Raw genomic sequence first — 18875 nt, 5'->3', positions numbered from 1 at the left:
TAAAAATACAAAAAATTTAGCCAGGCGTGCTGGCAGGTGCCTATAGTCCCAGCTACTTTGGAGACTGAGGCAGGATTACTTGAACACACGGTTTCGAGGCCAGCCTAGGCAACATAATGAGACCCCATCTTTTAAAGTACTAGGTTCAACACCAATTTTGGTGAATTTAATCATCATACTTGGCTATAGCAGAAACCTATATTGCCATTTGAATATAGTAAAAACAGAGAATTAAAAGGCAAAACCATTTTAATAGTATTAAATGAAAGGGCTGAGTTCAAAGTGTTCTCCCTCACTGACTACAAAGTCTGTATTCTCAGCGTGCTGAAGGGAAACAGATGTGGAGGTGCTTAGCAGGGTGGCACTCACAGGGTGGTGCTGGGAAGGCAGATCGGCCTTGACTGTCCAAGCAGTCAACACGCAGAGCCATCCTAGTCTCCTCCCTGGGCCCTGCACTGGGAGGCCTGGTCAGATCTTTATCTGTCACTACATCTGGTGCTTTTAACTTGAACCAGCTCTATAGATGTTAGTGCAGGTCCAAAAGAGCCTTAGCTGAAATGAGTTTTAAAAGGATTATGAAATAGTGCTTAGAAGAACATGTGAAGAAATTGAGGCTATTTAGATTGAAAAGAAGGCTGAAGAAGGACTTGTTAACTGAAATATATAGGCAGGGAAATCATGCAGATATGATAGTGCAGGCCAAGGGAGAACTTCCCTTTCATCCTCTGAAGGGTCACTGGAAAGTCAGCTGACAAAAGGCAGATTAAAAGGAGAAATGGCATGCAAATTTATTGGATTGTGTACCCAAGCTCATGTACCCAGTCCGCCAACGGGGTACACAAGTTTATATACATACCATCTTTAGGTTACAGAAAGAATTGGGGGCTTGGAGCATGGCCAAAAACAGGTTATGGTGGTAAGTCAGGTTATAGTGGCAGGACAGGTTGTGGGAGGGAGAAGAAAGGAGGCCTGGCAGCAGAGTTTGTCGTCTTATAGAGATAAAACTTCACAGGTAGCAGCCCTCAGAGAGAATTGATGGTAAATGTTTCTTTCAGACCTTTAAAGGTGTCAGACACTCGGTTCATCTTTCCTATATCTTGATATTGGAGGGCCTCAGGGCAAACCAGGCTGCATTAATGCAGATTTTCTCTACAGATGGAAATCTGCCCCCAAAAAGACAGCTTTTCAGTAATTCTTGCATTTCCAGCCCTTCTGAATAAGCCATCTTGAAATACATCAAAGAAGTATATTTTGGGGTGAAATAGTTTAGTTTTCTTCAATAGCCAATTTTCGACATTTTTACCAAATTAAAAATAACAAATGTGGCCAGGCCTGGTGGCTCACACCTGTAATTCCAGCACTTTGGGAGGCCGAGGTGGGCGGATCACGTGAGCTCAGGAGTTCAAGACCAGCCTGGGCAACATGGTGAAACCCTGTCTCTACTAAAAATACAAAAAATTAGCTGGGCATAGTGGTACATGCCTGTACTCCCAGCTACTCAGGAGGCTGAGGCAGGAGAATTGCTTGAACCTGGGAGGCAGGTTGCAGTGAGCTGAGATTGTGCCACTGCACTCCAGCTTGATTAACAGTGAGACTCTGTCTCAAAAAAAAATAAATGCTAGACTTCTGTTGTTATCAGAGGGTGTCATTTAGAAATATTTCAAACTAATTATAACTTTTGAGAAGTATGAAACCCTTTAACTCCTAAAGATTAGGGAAGGCAGCATTCTAACTTAACAAGCAGCAGGTATATTTCATCCCTTAAATATAGCCATTCCAGGAACATAGAGAATGATCAAGTGATGTGTCAGTATTTCAATCCTGTGATTCAGGAATCTAAGAATAAAAAGTGTCACATGTGCTTACTTTGGGCCATGAAGAGTAGTTTGTTGTCATTTGAAGAACCATTAATTTTATAAGTAGCTATGGATTTTACTAGGGTCACTTTCTTTGTTAGACCTTGACAGAGGGACCCCTGAGATAAGAATTGGATATTTATTGACCCCTCCATTTTATGTGGTCAAGTTGCTTGATTTTTTTTTCCTACTGTCTGTATAATTGCAGAATGCCTGATTTTTTATATATATACTTTTTTCTTTTAATATAATGGAAATAGGGAAGTCTGAATAATGTATTTTCCTACAAAAATAATGATAGTGCTTTTTTTTAAGACCTGCCTTTTGAGTTGCTTTTCTAACAGAAAGTAGAGATTTTGTTGATCCATCCACAAATCTTTGCATAACCAATAGCACACATTTATAAGATGGCCAGGATCAAGGTATCATCTATGACCATGTCCTTTTTTTTTTTTTTTTTTTTGAGATGGAGTCTCGCTCTGTCGCCCAGGCTGGAGTGCAGTGGCGCAATCTCGGCTCACTGCAAGCTCTGCCTCCCGGGTTCACGCCATTCTCCTGCCTCAGCCTCCCGAGTAGCTGGGACTACAGGCACCCGCCACCACGCCCGGCTAATTTTTTGTATTTTTAGTAGAGACGGGTTTTCACCGTGGTCTCAATCTCCTGACCTCGTGATCCGCCCGCCTCGGCCTCCCAAAGTGCTGGGATTACAAGTGTGAGCCACCGCGCCCGGCCAGACCATGTCCTAAAACCAGTGACTCACCTTGACTGTCCTGGGGAGCTTGTAAAAAATGTGTTGATGCTTGAGCCCCACCCAAGACAGACCAAATAAATTAGAATGTCAGGATAGCACTAAAACAGGCTACACACACACCCACACACACATACACAAAACACACAACACACCTGTTTTACAAGTGAGGAAACTAAAGTTCAGAGGGGTTAAGTAATCTTTTCTGGATATCATCACTCTAAGTGGAGAGCTGTGATCAAAGCCAAGTTTCCTGATACCAAACGCAGCACTACCACCCAGCTGTGTCGTCCATGAGAAGTTTACTAATATTTTCTTGTGATAACTCTTTTTTGCAGCCTTTTTGGTAAAATACTGATAGTTTAAACTCAAACTTTTTTTACAGCCATCCATTTCAAGGCCAATACTCAGTATCAGACATGAAGTTAAGGTTCTCACAGTAAGTACTTAGAGAAAATACTGGGAAAATTCTTAAGTCTGAATTTATGCCATGTGTTTCATTGCTAATTGGGAATTGTTTTTCTCTACTTGATAGACTTATGCTTCAAATAGTAACCAAATATGTGCATAACATTCTTTAGCTCAGCAGTGTGTATGTTTCAAAGCGAAAACACCACTGTTTCATACAGGATGGTGTGAACTATTAAAGAGGATTTACCATTTTTATTTTGGTGAAGTGCTTTTAGCAAACCGTGGCTGTCAGAGAGATGTAGCCATACATACATTCTTATGTCCTCACCACTTTTTGGTTCATCTGTATGTTCTTTTTGTGTATTCTGAAAACGCACATGCTTAAAAGGTTAATAAATTAATTCATACCAAATAATAATTTAGCTTCTTTTCTCAGTAATTCTAATTTGGGATGGTTACATAGTGATTATAGTATGTGTGTCTATATGTGTCTGTGTGCATGTGTGAGATTTTTTTAAAATTGTACTTAACACTTCTTTTATCTTTTACACAGTTCTGTTCAGAATAGTGAACGTGGCAAAAAAATTGGAAACGTCATGGTCACAACTAGCCGGAATGTTGTACAAACAGGAAAAGCTGTTGGTAAGACATGCCTTTAGCCAGGAACAAATTAGAATCACAACACATCCATTTTCTATCTTTAATATGTAATTGATAAAACAAACAAAGTTGTAAAGATCTGTGTTATCACGTAGTAATACAAGAGTTTTTAAAATTTTTGTCTTACTCATTTGAAAAATTCCAAATTCCAAATGGTCAAACTCCCTTATATCTAACAGAGTGACAAAATTTTCTGATGAAGTCACTGTTTTGCCACCTACCAAGATTCAAGCTTCACCAGAGTTTTCTTCCCCCATTCCCTGCGCTGTCCACAGTTCTTTATAAATGGCAGAGACTCATAATAAAAGTAGGTATTAGGAACTGCTGTCCTCTAAGGTAGTATTACACAATAAAGAAAATGAAGCCAACAGTTGGTTTTTCAAAAAGATCAACAATATTTGTAAAATCTTTATAGACTGGTAAAGATAAAAAGAAATTTAAGATACAAATTACCAACATTAGGGATGAAAGAGAGACATTACTGTAGCTCTTACAGAAATTAAAAGAACAGAAAATAGGGGAATATTGTGAACAACTTTATGCTAACCAATTTAACAACATAAATGAAATATACAAATTCTTTTAAAGATTCGCATTACCAACACAGTTGCAAAAAGAAAATATGAATAGCCCTATTATCTATTAAAGAAATTGGTCTGAATGCAGTGGCTCGTACCTGTAATCCCGGCACTTTGGGAGGCTGACGTGAGAGGATTGCTTGAGTCCAGGAGTTCAAGACCAGCCTGGGCAACATAGTGAGACCCCATCTCTACAAAAAAATTTAAAAAGTCAGTAGGCATGGTGGTGTGTGCCTGTAGTCCGAGCTACTCAAAAGGCTGAAGTGGGAGGATTGCTTGAGCCCAGGAAGTCAAGGCTGCAGTGAGCAGTCCAGCCTGGGTGACAGGGCAAGAGTCTTAAAAAAAGAAAGAAATTAATTGAATTTAACGTGAAAACCCTTGCCATAAGGTTTTTAACTTAAACCAGGCTGCCCAGGCGGCTTCAGTTTGAACTCTGTCAAATGTTTAAGGAATAAATAATACTAGTTTTACACAAAATCTTTAAATAAGGTAATACTCCCCAACTCATTTGATGAGGCCGATGTTAGTATCAAAGTCAGACAAATGGTAGCATGCTCTTCTGCACCTAGCTGTTTTCACTTAAAATATTTTGAATATTGTTCCACATCAGTTCTAAAATTTTTCATTCCTTTTCTATATTTTTAACTTTTTTTTTGATGTAGTTTCAAACCTGAACATTGCAACCATGCAAGAAACTCCCAATTATCTCTGATTCACCAATTATTTACATTTTGCCCCATCTGCTTTGTCATACAATGTGTTGTAAAAATAGGGCATTACTACTTCCCTAGCTTCTGAAAGAGGTTGACTAACCATTACTGAACACAATTCAAAAGCCCCAGAACTAAGTAATCTTTGTGTAGGGGTCCTTATATCCCTAGTTTTCTGAATATCTAGAGAGACAGAAAACTCTACAGACTCATTTGTTAAGACAAAGAACACACAGCGCTACCACTAGGTTAGTTTTATTGCAAAGGAATGGAATTTAGCACACAAACATGTATTTCCAAACAATATGCCTTTATTTTGAATTTTTATTTTTTAATAGAAAAACTATGCTATATTATAGATTATTATAGATACATTATTATACATTATTACTTTTTAGTGATGCTGCTACTGATAGTTAAATTCTAAAGCCAAATCTCTTCTATACTCTTCTCTCCAAGAATAGTGGGAGTGTATTAGTCAACTTAAATAATTTCACTTAGCATCACCTTTTTTTCTGAGACACGGTCTCTGCTGCCCAAGCTGAAGTGCAATATGGTGCAATCTTGGCTCTCTGCAACCCCTGGCGGGATCCTCCTGCCTCAGCCTACCAAGTAGCTGGGACTACAGGCATGTGCCATCATGCCTGGCTAATTTTCCTATTTTTTGTAGAAAGAGGGTTTCGCCATGTTTCCCAGGCTGTCTCGAATTCCTGGACTCAAGCTAACCACCCGTCTCGGCTTCCCAAAGTGCTGGGATTACAGGTGTGAGCCACCATGCCTGGCCTAACATCAACTTTTGAGATAATGTTCAAAAACACAATAGACCTGGGGCAGATAGAGCTCTATACATCTTTGTGTAACATAACTTCATTTTAGATGACAAAAGCATATTTCCCTAAAGCAGTCTAACCACTCTTCCCTGTTTAGGTGGTTATTGATTATCAAGTTGGTATTTAAGATACACAAAGCAGTGTGACTTTTTAAGCTGTCTAATAATTCTGAAGAAACAGTTTGATGAATACTTTCAGAATGCTTAGGCAAATAGGCTCCTACGCTAAAAAATCATCTATTTTTCCTTAAGACATTCCCATGGAAAGGGATTGTTTTGAAACTAAAAATTTAAATGATATTTTGGCTACTATTAACATATTGGTGTGTTCTAGTGAATTAACATTTATTGGCTGGGCACACTGGCTCATACCTGTGATCCCAACACTTTGGGAGGCTGAGGCAGGAGGATCACTTGAGCCAAGTGTTTAAGACCAGACCCTGTCTCTACAAAAAATCAAAAAATTACCCAAGTGTGGTCACACATGCCTCTGGTCCCAGCTACTTGGGAAGCTGAGGTGGGAGGATCACTTGAGCCCAGGATGTCAAGGCTGCAGGGAGCCGTGACCACTCCACTGCACTCCAGCCTGGGCAACAGAGTAAGACACTGTCTCAAAAAACTTTTTTTTTAATTTTTAATTAAAAATGTATTAATTATGTTGGTCTTTCACTGTCTCGTAACAAAAGTTAAGACATTTTTCCTTTTGTTTTTTTCCTCCCCATCCAGGCCAGTCAGTTGGAGGAGCTTTTTCCAGTGCAAAGACAGCTATGTCTTCATGGCTTTCCACTTTCACCACTTCCACCTCCCAAAGTCTCACTGAGCCACCGGATGGGAAGCCTTAAGCAAGGCGTCAGAGGCTGCTATTGCTTTCTGAGGTTTAAGTGTTCCCTGTCTGTCTGCTGCTCCTAGGCTGTTATCAGCCACAGATCCACAGCAGGGGACCATATGTCGAACTGTTTACATGGATGTTGCTCTAAGTGAATGTTTCGGGATGCCGAAATAATGAAATCACAGCCATAGCAGGGATGGCTTTCCAGGTTGGGGTTTCAATTGACTACTTTTATTTCAGTCTGAGCCTGATTAGAACATACAGTGAACCTTCTAATGAATTTTGAGTTCTGATATTGTATATTGGTTTACTTTAGAAGAGTTTTTACTTAAGTAAATTTTGTTCTGTTTTGGTGTTTGAATATCTAGATGGTCATTGTAATTTATACTTGCTAAAATTAATTTATATTACCACTTTCTCTAAAGTTGGCCTTAAAATGTGCTTATAGAGTGAAGGGGTCATACAGTTGGGCCTTTATTATTTTGCTGAATTATATGATGATTTTTTTTGCTTTCTACCCACAAAACATTTATTAATTCACTTCCTCCCAGAAACATGAAAGTCAGGGGTGGTAGTTCTGAGGATTGGGTGTTTTATGTTTTTAGTGTGTTCTTTCCACATCCTTAAAAACTTGCTTTCAGACATCAAGGAGTATCACTGTGCTTTCCTCCTCTTTATAACTGTGCAGGTGGGTGTGCAGAGAAACAGCAGAATGATGGTTCGATGACACTGAAGCAGTTTAACATGAATGTGTCTGTAGGGCAATACTTTCAAAGTCCTGTGTGTTTATTTTTCAACCACAGTCATGTTGCAGTCTTTTACAAGCACTTTTTTTTTAATCCAGAGTTTGTGCCATCTATCTGTTTCTCTTTTTTGGGGGGGAGGGCGGGGGACAGGGTCTCACTCTATCGCCCAGGCTGGAGTGCAGTGGTGCCATCTCGGCTCACTGCAACCTCCATATCTCCCGGGTTCAAGCAATTCTTGTGCCTCAGCCTCCCAAGTAGCTGGGATTATGGACATGCGACACCATGCCCAGCTAATTTTTGTATTTTTAGTAGAGACGGGGTTTTGCCATGTTGGCCAGGCTGGTCTTGATCTCCTGGCCTCAAGTGATCTGCCCGCCTCAGCCTCCCAAAGTGCTGGGATTACAGGCATGAGCCACTGCGCCTGGCCTGTTTCTTTTTTAAACAGTTTTCTATTGGGTGTTTGCAGACCTACAGCTTTTCTCGTAGTCTTATTCTTCATAAAGCTTTTCAAAGCACTTAGTCTTCTACTTCCCTAACTGAAAGTCCTCCTATAATCAATCCCTACCCACTTCTAGAAGTAGCTTAAAAGAAAAGCAAGGTGATTTTAAGTATTAAATAGAAATCTCATCTTAGTTTATATTCAGCAAAGTAAGAGGCAAGAGAAGAAAACTGTAGCCTTGACATCTGTCATCTGAGAAAGGACATCTGGTTTCATGTTAGGCACATACATGCATGTGCGTGCCATCTACTGATGATTTGTACACAGCTAGACCTCGTGTGTTTGCCATGCTCAGCTCTCATTTGCTTTTTAAGGAGACCTGGGATGGCTGTTCTTAGACAGTACTTACGGGGAACAGACTGCCTTTTAGTAACAAAGGATACTTGGGAAATACATTGTATGATCTATCCCGGATTGCTGGGGAAATAAAGGAGGGCCCTTATTATATTTGGTTTATTCCTCACTAAATGTTTAAGAAGTAAATGCTCCCAAGGCATCTGAAGTGAACACAGAAACATCATCTAAATGTCTCTAAATTTTCCACTTTGTGTTTTCTAAGCACAAATTGTTATTACTCATTTGAGCATAACTCAAGAATTCAGCGATGATAAACTGAAGGGCTGAATGTGAGAACTCCATTAATTCCACTTCTTCCAAGAAAGTTAACCTCAGGAAATACTGTTTGAAGAGAAGAAAGTAGTACCAAACAAAACCTTAAACAGTACTTGAATCTTTTTTGCGCTGAGACTATAAAGAATTCATTCTAACATAAGGGCCACATCATTCGTTGGAGCATGACAGTGTGATTTATGTACAATTGTTACCTCTCAGCTGCTGAAGGTCACACTTCAAGGATCCAGTAGCCCTGTGAGGGGTCATCCAGCAAGATGCTGATTTGTCTTTCAGTTGGTATGGTTTCTGTGATCGGGGTAAACTCCCGTCTCCCACTATTCAAAAGCAGCCCCACTCATGCTTTGGAATCCACTGAAATAAAAATAGTTACATGAAGTTTAACTTTGCTTTAATATCACTTGTTCCCCATTGAATATACACTTTGATCGGACTTTCTATTAACATTTCTAGCTAAGAGTTTGACTTTTAGTGGTCACTTTACTTTCAACATAAAACAAGTATCTCAGAAGATACAACTTTCATCATAGAAATGGTCAAAAGACCATAGCTATATTTCCTTCAGGTTCTGGGAGGTGGAGTTTTTCAAGGAACACTGGCCGTTGTATTGTTGGCAGGGGCCCCAAGGCAGCTCGCACAATCAAAGGCAGGAGGCCTCACCCCTGGTCCTATGACTCCCCACCTCCCGACATACTTCAGGCTTGGATTCTAGGCTCCAAGTGGCCAGCATAGAAGCAGCAGCCTCTCTCCAAACCCTGGCTCTGTAAGCCACAGGAGCCAGCACTAGGTCATCTTCTGACATAGCCCTGGTAAAGGTGTATGTGTGTTGGTGGCCACACTTGCCCCAATGCTTGCTAAGGCTTTTGTGTCTAAGAATTATTTGTACCTAGGTGTGAGGGACCCAGGGTCAGCCAGCCTTTTTCAGATGTGCCAGGCACACACACTACATCAATGGCTTGGTGGTGGCTTCACCACTATCCAGGTGACTTAAAAGAGTGTTTCGAAAATGTCCCTGGTATACTTCAATTCCTACTAGACACTGTAATGACAATGGTGTAGGTAAGGAAGAGAGAGTTAAAGCTACCAGTTGTGGAACAGTAGTTGCATGTCCAAAGAAGGCTTAGAATGATTGTGCATATGCATTTGGCTCACATAACCAGCATGAACAGTCTCTCCCCATATCCATTAGTGATACACTACCCCCACCAAGCACAGCCCTAAAACAATTCTCATCCACTTTCCTGTTAAGAGACACAGCAGCAATATACTTTGGCAGCAAACCAGAGCATATGATGTAACTTGCTCAACCTTATCTTCCTTTCCAAATTCTATACTAAGCATCTGATGTTTTTTAGAATAATTTCCTTTGGAAAGCCAAGGAGAAAGCAAATTAGGAAGAGAGAGAAGTGAGAAATTGTTGCATGGCTGAGGAACAAGGTGCTTAAAATCTGAATGAAAGTACTTTGAGAGCAGTATTTCATGTGCTAAGGGTTATAATAATTCTTTTAGAAAGGGGTTAGAATTTTACTCTGCTAGTTACGAGTTTTAAAGTCACGCTACAGCATTATCGCCCTGACAGGTAGGTTTTGTTACTGTTTTATATTTTGTGAATAAAAGTTTTGTAGAAGTTACAGCTGGTGGTCTTTTCCCTCCAGAGCCAGTGATGAGTGTGGGGCACTTCAGCTCTGTCAGGGGCCAGCGTTCTGACCTTTAACCACATGAACTTACCTGCATCAGCAGTTGCAGAAGGTAGCCTGTTAGGACAGCAGCTGCTAAGCGTTGCCTGGCATTTTAGTAGGGAGAAGGTTGGGACTCTTCATGGCATCAACACTTGCATGCTCTGAATCTTTGATCAGAGATGAGGTGCCATTTGTGGCATTTCCACCCCGTCTCGTGGTAGCCTTTAAAAGTGGTAGAAGATGCTGCCCTAATTCCCCGAGGATGATTGTCATTCCATGCAGCCTAATGTGCCGCGAGGAGTTTTCTCATTCCAGTTCTTTGGACTTCGTAACATTGGAATTGTTTTTCCATAATTTCCGGCATTCCATAAATATTTGTCAAGGACAAAGAAAAGGAATGCGGATGTTTATTCTTTTCATACGAATGACTTTGTACACATGACTTCCTGCTTTCATTATGAAGGAGGGGAAACTAGTTCCCTTGTATGGTAACTCCAAAGTTAAAAAATTGTGCATGTCTGAGGGGTTGAATATATTTTGTAAAACTCTAAATACATTTGTATTTCTGTGCTCTTCTAAAGTTTACCTTTTTACTTATATGAAAGATAACTATATATTTAAATCATGTAAATGGAACACAGCGTAGGGGGTTTTTCCAATCTTATTTCTCATCAGCTTCTCACACCCACGTAGTATGCTGCTCAAATTTTTTCGTGTGTGCAATATGAACATTTGAACATTTCAGTCAGGTACTGAGCCAGAAAAGGTAATTGAAGTTTTCAGAAAGCTTCTGTGCTTAGAAAATATTTTGTTGTTTTCTTAAAATACTAGTATTTTGTAGCTGGAAGAATAAGATCAAGGCTTACATGTTTCAGGCCACTTGGTCACTGGTTCCTGAATTTAGGAAACATTGGATTAATGAGTTGGTGAAGGCATTTAGTGGTTACAAAAATAGTTTAAATATTTATGATTAAAGCTTTTCACAAACGCTTTCTAAGAAAATTTAGCTGAGAAAACAAGTTTTCTAAGGAAGTTTAACTGTGGCACATGTTTTGATCAGAAAGGTAGTTTCTCTTTGCTGTGGTAGTTTTAAAGTTTGTACTAGTTATTTCTGTTTTTAATTGTTAAAATTATAAATCACATCTAATCATACTGAATTGTAAAACTTCAGTTGATTATTTTAAGCATAAATGAGAATAAAATGATCCTGTTCACCCTACCTACAGTTGGACTTGACCTGTCCTTCTAGAAGTACCCTGTGTGTTGTCCATGTGGTTTCTGGCCTCCTTCACAGTTAAACGGCAGCCTCATTTATTATTAAGAAACCACACAGAATGAACTAAAGACTCATGACTCATTTACTCTCATTTTGACATCGCCTTGACAGTGCTGCCTCAGCTTTCAAGGCAGTGACCTCTGCAGGAAGAGCCCCTTAGCTTCTGTGGAATGTTAAGTGCAGGGAGCTGCAAAAAGTATCAAGCAGAGCTTGGTCACAAGATGTCTCATTAGGACATTGTCCCAAGCAACCTATTTTGCACCCGGACCGGTAAGTGTCAAAATAGCCCTTGATATTTCCACTGAAGACTCCTGGCACATTTTCACGTATACATTCATGTACTGGGTTCCCTTACAACTGTTCTACAAAACGGGCTTTGGGATGTGCTTCACAGAAGAAGTGACAAACTTCCTTGCCCCCTGGGAATGTGTGCTTCCTTGAGTGCTGATGCAGGGTTAAGCTGGAGTTACCAGTGTTCTTTGATGCGGACCGTGAGAGCCCTGGAGCTGATGGGATAACTTGAGGACAGTGGAGCTTCCTCTACTCAGGGAAAGGAAGGCATCTCCCTCCCTTTCCAGATGTCCCCGTCAGACTGAGCTCTTCTGTGGGGATGTGATGGGTCCCTATCACCCACCAAGGAAGAGCTGCCTACCCTTCATTCTGATAGGATAGGAGTTGCAGTTATTGAATCTGGTAACATCTGGAAGGAGTGTGATTAGGGAGCCTGTTCTTTCCAAGGAAAGTTCTTTCCATCCTTCATGAAGGGCTTCTCTCTGCCTGAGGTAATGTACACAGGGACTGACCTGTCCAACTTCACCATCAAAAGATCCTCATGTGGCACGCATAGACACTTTGTATGATCATGAAGATCAGAATGGTTGTGTTCTGTGTTCTTGATCCCATGAACACCTGCCTTTGGAACCACTGACATCCCAACATAACATAATGAGGACTCAAATGTTTTTAAACATTTCATTGGACTGGGCTGCAGTCCTAGAGCACAAACATGTAGGCTAGGCCCGGAAAAATGATGAAAGCCACTTAATGAAATGCTGATCATTGCTGAGGGCAAGTGATAGGTACATAAGGTCTTAGACTATTCCGTTTGTGTATGTTGGAGAATTTCCATAATGAAGAGTTAAAAACTACTTGCTAGCCATTAAACAACTTCGTTACCCATGAAAAGGCACCAGTTCCTGTGCGGCAGACCCTGAGTGCCTGACTTAAGAATTGGCTTAATTTTGTAGCTTCTCCACGGATGCCCTGGCCTCCACAAGCCCCCTCACCAACTGAAACCTTGGCTGCTGTTGTTGCCTTCCCATCCCTCTAGTTGTTGGAGGAGCACTATTGAGAGAACCGGTAGTACACAGTAATCAAAGACCCAGCCCCAACCTCTCTTCCTCCTGAAAGTCTTCCCCAGGCTACTCTGAGTCCTTTCTAATACCTGGATTCTCAGGGGCCAGTGGCTCACGCCTGTAATCCTGAACATTTTGGGAGGCTGAGGCAGGAAGACTGCTTGGGCCCAGGAGTTCAAGACCAGCCTGGGCCACACAGGGATACCTCGTATCTAAAAAAAATTAAAAAATTAGCTGAAGGCCAGGTGCAGTGGCTCATGCCTGTAATCCCAGCACTTTGGGAGGCCAAGGTGGGCAGATCACCTGGGGTCGGGAGTTCAAGACCAGCCTGACCAACATGGAGGAACCCTGTCTCCACTAAAAATACAAAATTAGCTGGGCGTGGTGGTGCATGCCTATAATCCCAACTACTTGGGAGGCTGAGGCAGGAGAATCGCTTGAACCCGGGAGGCAGAGGTTGCAGTGAGCCAAGATTGAGCCATTACGCTCCAGCCTGGGCAACGAGCAAAACTCCATCTCAAAAAAAAAAAGAAATTAACTGGGCATGGTTGCATCTTCCTCTAGTCCCAGCTACGGGGGATGAGGGGGTGGGCTCAGGTGAGAGGATCACTGAAGCCAGGAGGTCAAGGCTGCCATGAGCCATGACTGCACCGCTGCCCTTCAGCTTGGGCAACAGAATGAGACTCTGTCTCAAAAAAATAAAATAATAAAATACCTGGAGTCAGTACTTACTGAGGACTATGTAAAGCGGTGCTTCCCAGTCTTGGAGACTTGCCATACAGTGCCACACATAGTCCCTGACACATGTGCAGTTCCTGACCCCGTGGACCTTGCTGTTCAGCAGGTGTGGGTGGGCGGTCACTGTAGAAGGGAGAGAGTGCTAGGTGGTGGGGGAGCGGGAGTGGCGCCAACACACCACAGGGGGTAACTGCTTTTTCACAGGGACCAATAAATGTCTCTTCCCCTGAGTCTAAGTTGAGACCTGAGGGAGTTTTCCAGGTGAGGTGGGAGTGAGGGGAGAGACCATGAGACGTAAGGGGCTCTGTGGCCTGGCAGAGCAGCACAAGCAAAGACTGGAAGCAGCGCGGCTTGAGGGGATGTTTTTTGGAGTGGCCGAAACCGAAATGGCAAGGAGGACAGGCTAGAGATGAGGTCAGGAAATAAGGCCATATCTGGAGGAGAGCCCTGTCAGCCCGCGGACAGGGGAAAGTCTTCAAAGGTTTCCCACAGGCAGGTGGCAGGTTGGCTGGGTGTTGCCTGTGGAAAGTTCTTTCGGTCGTGGGCACCACTGCTTCCGCTTTGCCCTTTCCTGTAAAGTTAGTGATGTTCCTCAGCTGACCTCTGAATTCAACCACCGCCCCTTTCCTTTCCTCACTGGCCTTCACAGTTTTCCACTGACTTTAAGTCACATTTGCCCCAAACACAATAAAGCCAAGAACAAAAGTCTATGGCAAGGCCCTCAGTCAAAAACCAGTTACTGCAAGAACACTGTTTTCCCGATTTCCCCAGGCATTAGGTCCGTGGAAGCTGTTGATGAAAAGAACCTATCAAGTGACGGTGTCCCTGCCAGGAAGCCAAGAGCACAGAGGGCACTTGAGCATCTGTTTCCATTACTCTCTCTGACTAAGTGGAGACCCAGGAGACGTGGCACCACCGCTGTGGTGACGTGTTTAAACTTGGAGAAAACCCGCTGTTTCTTCATGTCATTTACAAGCACAAAAGGAGTCATTTATACATTCAAAAAGCCCATCTGACGTTAACATCTAGACTTTCAATTATATTCAATTCATAGAATTATTTTTTCTGATAAAATTTAACCACATTCGTGCTCTCGGGAATGCCAAGGTTAAAAGTGGGGCAATGGAGAATTTCTAAAGTAGCCTGTCCACCTGCCTCCTCAGGCTCTGCCCTAGAAAACCATCACTGAGCAGCACTTCCTAGAAACCACAGAGACTGAAGCAAAATTACCCCGTCCTTGGCTCTCACATCCTGAACTGGTTCTTTGTACAGGATCATCCATCTAGAAACCAAAGCTTCTGTGGCCTTGATAAACCACTTACTCTTGCTAAATACTTTCCAAATGCAAATTCCCAGGTCAAGTTTTAACAGATGAAGATGAATATTTTTTGTGTCACCCATTTTACGGTCATTAAAACCACAAGGTCAGCAGGACTAGAATTTTTAAATCTTATATATTTTATGACCTTTAAAGTGTGTTTTTTCATTAGTGACAGATCCCTCACTTTAAGACTCAAAGTGAAAATCATTTTTGAGTGTGGTTAATTCCATTCCTTTGAGCATCTAGGCTTAATCCTTAAAATTTTTTTCTGGGACCTTGTTGGAAATGAAGGATTAACTAGTCACCACTCCTCCGGTTTCCTTTTTTGCTTTTTTTTTTTCTTTTTTAATTTTTGATCTTTAAATAGAGACACAGTGTCACTATGTTGCCCAGGCTGGTCTTGAACTCCTGGGCTCAAGCAATCCTCCTGCCTCAGCCTCCCAAAGTGCCAGGATTACAGGCATGAGCTACCATGCCCGGCTTGTTTCCTTTTAAATTGTCAAGTTAACCCTGTGACCACCCTCCCTTGAAGGACAGGCTATTGTGTTTCCAAAGCTTCTAATGTAATTCATAGGGAACTCAAAATGGATTTCCCATATGGACAGTGTTGTTTATGGGAGCTATGTCTCAGCTCATAACAGGCAGCTCACCAGAAAGCCAGAGTAGATACCAAAATACAGTCACACGTCACTAACAACATTCTGCAAAATACGTCACTGGATAATTTCACTGTTGTGTGAACATCATCGAGTGTACTTAAAACAACCTAGATGGCAGAGCCTACTACACAGTTAGGTCATATGGTATGGCCTATTGCTCCTAGGCTACAAACCTATACAGCATGGTTCTGAATCCTGCAGGCAGTGTTCACACAATGGTAAGGATTTGTGTATCTAAACATAGAAAAGGTACAGTAAAAAGACAGTATTGTACAAAATTAGCTGGGTGGTGGGGCATACCTGTAATCCTAGCTACTTGGGAGGCTGAGGCAGAAGAATTGCTTGAACCCGGGAGAGGAAGGTTGCGGTGAGCCAAGATCACGCCATTGCACTCCAGCCTGGGCAACACGAGCGAAACTCCATCTCAAAAAAAAAACAAACAAGTATTGTAATCTTAGGGGACCACCATCGTTATGCTGTCTGTCACTAACCAAAGGTTCGCTATGTGGCACATGACTGTGGTATAAAGGTACTAGAGAACTGTGCAACAGATGGAAACGTGTTAAGTGACAACCTGGCAGCTGAAACCGTAACTCCCATTCGCCACAGCCCCAGCAGAATAAGTTAAGCTTCACTCAGTCTTGTCTTAACACAAAACAACTTGCTATGGGTGAGGGCTGTCTGGGTCCAGAATATAACAGATTAGATCTGTACAGATACGTGATATAAAGAAAGTGATGGGGCTGGGTGCAGTGGCTCACACCTATAATCCCAGCAGTTAGGGATGCTGAGGCAGGAGGATTGCTTGAGCCCAGGAGTTTGAGACCAGCTTGGGTGATATAGCGAGACCCCTTCTCTACTAAAAATAAACTAGCTGGACATGGTGGCAAGCACCTGTAGTCCCAGCTACTCTGAGGTGGGAAGATTGCTTGAGCCCAGGAGATCAAGGCTGCAGTGAGCTATGATGGTGCCACTGCACTGCAGCCTGGGTGACAAAGCAAGACCCTATCTCAAAAAAAAAAAAAAAAGAAAGAAAGATGAGTGTGTTGAGAAGTACAGTAAAGTGCCATCATGGCAATCTTTTTACTGGGACAGTGAGAGAAAGCTTCCTCGAGGAAGTATCATTTGAGCTGCTGAAGTGAGGATGAGGCAGTGAAGATGATGAGAGCAGATTTTCTGTCCTCCGGCCTTGGGGATGGGGCCGGGTGTGGCATGGCCTGAGATGCGGGGGCGCGGGGGGGGGGCAGGTCAGGGGGAGTGAAACTCTAGGAAGGGGAAAAGAGTGATGAGAGAGGAGAACTGAAGAAGAATACAGCCTGCGGGGTTGCTAAAGCCAGAAGGAATCTGAGAAATACAGAAACCAGCTCCTCCTGCTCTGCCCCTGGGAGTCTGTTTCTCTTGGTGAGGCTACAGGGACTAAGGGAAAGAGTGTGAGGAGGGGGAAAACCCCTCTTGGCAGACACAGGAAAAAAGAGAAGAGCCTGTGAGGAGCGGTCTGTGCTGAGGACGTGTGTGTGATGATGTGGCTGCCTTTCCAGGGGCAAGCGTGGGAAGTACCTTCCACCAAGGAAGCTGGAAGGGTTGGGAAAGTGCAACTACCTTTATTTATTTATTTATTTATTTTGAGACAGAGTCTCACTCTGTCGCCCAGGCTGGAGTGCAGTGGCACAATCTCGGCTCACTGCAAGCTCCGCCTCCCGGGTTCACGCTATTCTTCTGCCTCAGCCTCTCCGAGTAGCTGGGACTACAGGCGCCCGCCACCACGCCCGGCTAATTTTTTTGCATTTTTAGTAGAGACGGGGTTTCACTGTGGTCTCGATCTCCTGACCTCGTGATCCGCCTGCCTCGGCCTCCCAAAGTGCTGGGATTACAAGCGTGAGCCACCACGCCCGGCCAAGTGCAACTACCTTTGTATCAATATCACAAACCAAAATGTTTTGAAAATAAACATCAGTTTTTCTTGGGGATCAAAAGATGTTTTATCCACTTTGAAGCTGCAACAGATTTCAAGGCTAAGCAGATGTTAATTAAAATCATTTCACCTGATTTAGGTGGTTACATAAGTATACACATAGTTAAAATCAAGCTGTACATGTAAGATGTATTTTAATGTTTCTAATCATTAAAAAAAAATACCCAATCATTTCAAAATGTAATTTACTTCTCAGGGAAGTATGATCAGTGGAAGGAATATAGCTTCCACTTTTCAGACACATCTTTGAAGAAAACTGCAAACCCAAGAGGCTGGTGTTTCTGACAAGTAAAAATTCCACATAAAATTGCCTGCATTTCATTTCACTCAATTTTGGCAACAATTAGCATCACTCTTTGCATTTGTTCAGGGCTTTATAATAAAGTTGGGATGCCATAAATAGGAGGTCAATAGGCCTGGGTTGGAAAACCAGCACCCACACTTGCTTGTTACTTGACATCTCTGAACCACACATTCTCCTTCAGTACGGTAAGTTTAAATGAGATGATGATGCATGTGTTGAGGCTGCACTTATGTATCTTCATATTCGTCTATTGTTCATCATCTATGGCATGTGAACAGGGCTTTTTTCCTGTTTTATTTATCTTCAGAGCCGAATAGTGCCTGGTGCAGAGTAAGCACTTAGTGGACACTGGATGAATAGACTGATAGACAATTCTGATTTGTAAATGGAGAAGAAGGGAGATGTTTTCTTACTGGGAGAAGAAGCAGAACAAAGGAGAATGAAAAGAATGGCGTTGAGTTCCTGTGGTTAGAAGACAGGGCATCAGAAAGGAATGAAATAATTGGACACGAAAAGGAAGTGTGAACTTATACATAGTCAAACTGGCATTATGTCTAATATATGGTTAACCCTGAATACATATGCGCTATTACTATTTTTTTGTTGTTGTTAAGACAGAGTCTCGCTCTGTCACCCAGGCTGGAGTGCAGGTGGTGCGGTCTCAGCTCACTGCAACCTCCGCCTCCCAGGTTCAAGCAATTCTCCTGGCTCAGCCTCCTGAGTAGCTGAGATTACAGGTGCACAAAACCACACATAGTTAATTCTCGTATTTTTAGTAGAGACAGGGGTTTCACCATGTTGGCCAGGCTGGTCTCGAACTCCTGATGTCAGGTGATCCACCCACCTCAGCCTCCCAAAGTACTAGGATTACAGGCATGAGCTACTCCCCCGGCCTGCTATTACTATTATTTTTAATTCTTTTTTTATTTAATTTTTTTTCTCTTAGAGACAGTGTCTCACTCTGTTGCCCAGGCTGGAGTTCAGCAGTGCAATCATAGCTTACTGCAGCCTTAAACTCCTGGGCTCAAGTGATCCTCCCACTTCACCTTCCTAAGTAGCCGGCACTACAGGCGCA

The 18875-nt window shown here is 42.4% G+C and overlaps 2 protein-coding genes across 7 annotated transcripts in view; one reads left to right on the top strand and one right to left on the bottom strand.

Annotated features, from left to right (window-relative positions):
- AVL9 (AVL9 cell migration associated) overlaps window positions 1–6982 on the top strand; it is an 83870-nt gene extending 76888 nt beyond the window's left edge. For 4 of the 6 annotated variants that reach the window (XM_055293469.2, XM_055293468.2, XM_055293470.2 and 1 more), the window contains exons 14-16: window positions 2990–3043; window positions 3569–3657; window positions 6519–6982. In XM_055293469.2, coding sequence (XP_055149444.1) covers window positions 2990–3043; window positions 3569–3657; window positions 6519–6634 — 259 coding nt within the window. In that variant the 3' untranslated portion in view covers window positions 6635–6982. The remainder of the gene's footprint in view (window positions 1–2989; window positions 3044–3568; window positions 3658–6518) is intronic. The other 2 variants (XM_055293472.2, XM_055293471.2) reach the window with 1 other exon arrangement.
- Window positions 6983–8718: 1736 nt separating this feature from the next.
- Window positions 8719–18875, bottom strand: part of LOC129490057 (probable C-mannosyltransferase DPY19L2) — a 230886-nt gene continuing 220729 nt past the window's right edge. Inside the window, exons 17-18 of the mRNA XM_063609696.1 lie at window positions 15825–15947; window positions 8719–8850 (exon numbers count right to left, since the gene is read on the bottom strand). The gene's annotated coding sequence lies outside the window, so the exon portion shown is untranslated. The remainder of the gene's footprint in view (window positions 8851–15824; window positions 15948–18875) is intronic.

This window comes from Symphalangus syndactylus, chromosome 9, assembly GCF_028878055.3.
Source record: "Symphalangus syndactylus isolate Jambi chromosome 9, NHGRI_mSymSyn1-v2.1_pri, whole genome shotgun sequence".
NCBI classification, from domain to species: Eukaryota; Metazoa; Chordata; class Mammalia; order Primates; family Hylobatidae; genus Symphalangus; species Symphalangus syndactylus.
Note: the sequence above shows the minus strand (reverse complement) of the source record. Positions and strands in the feature narration are given on the sequence as shown.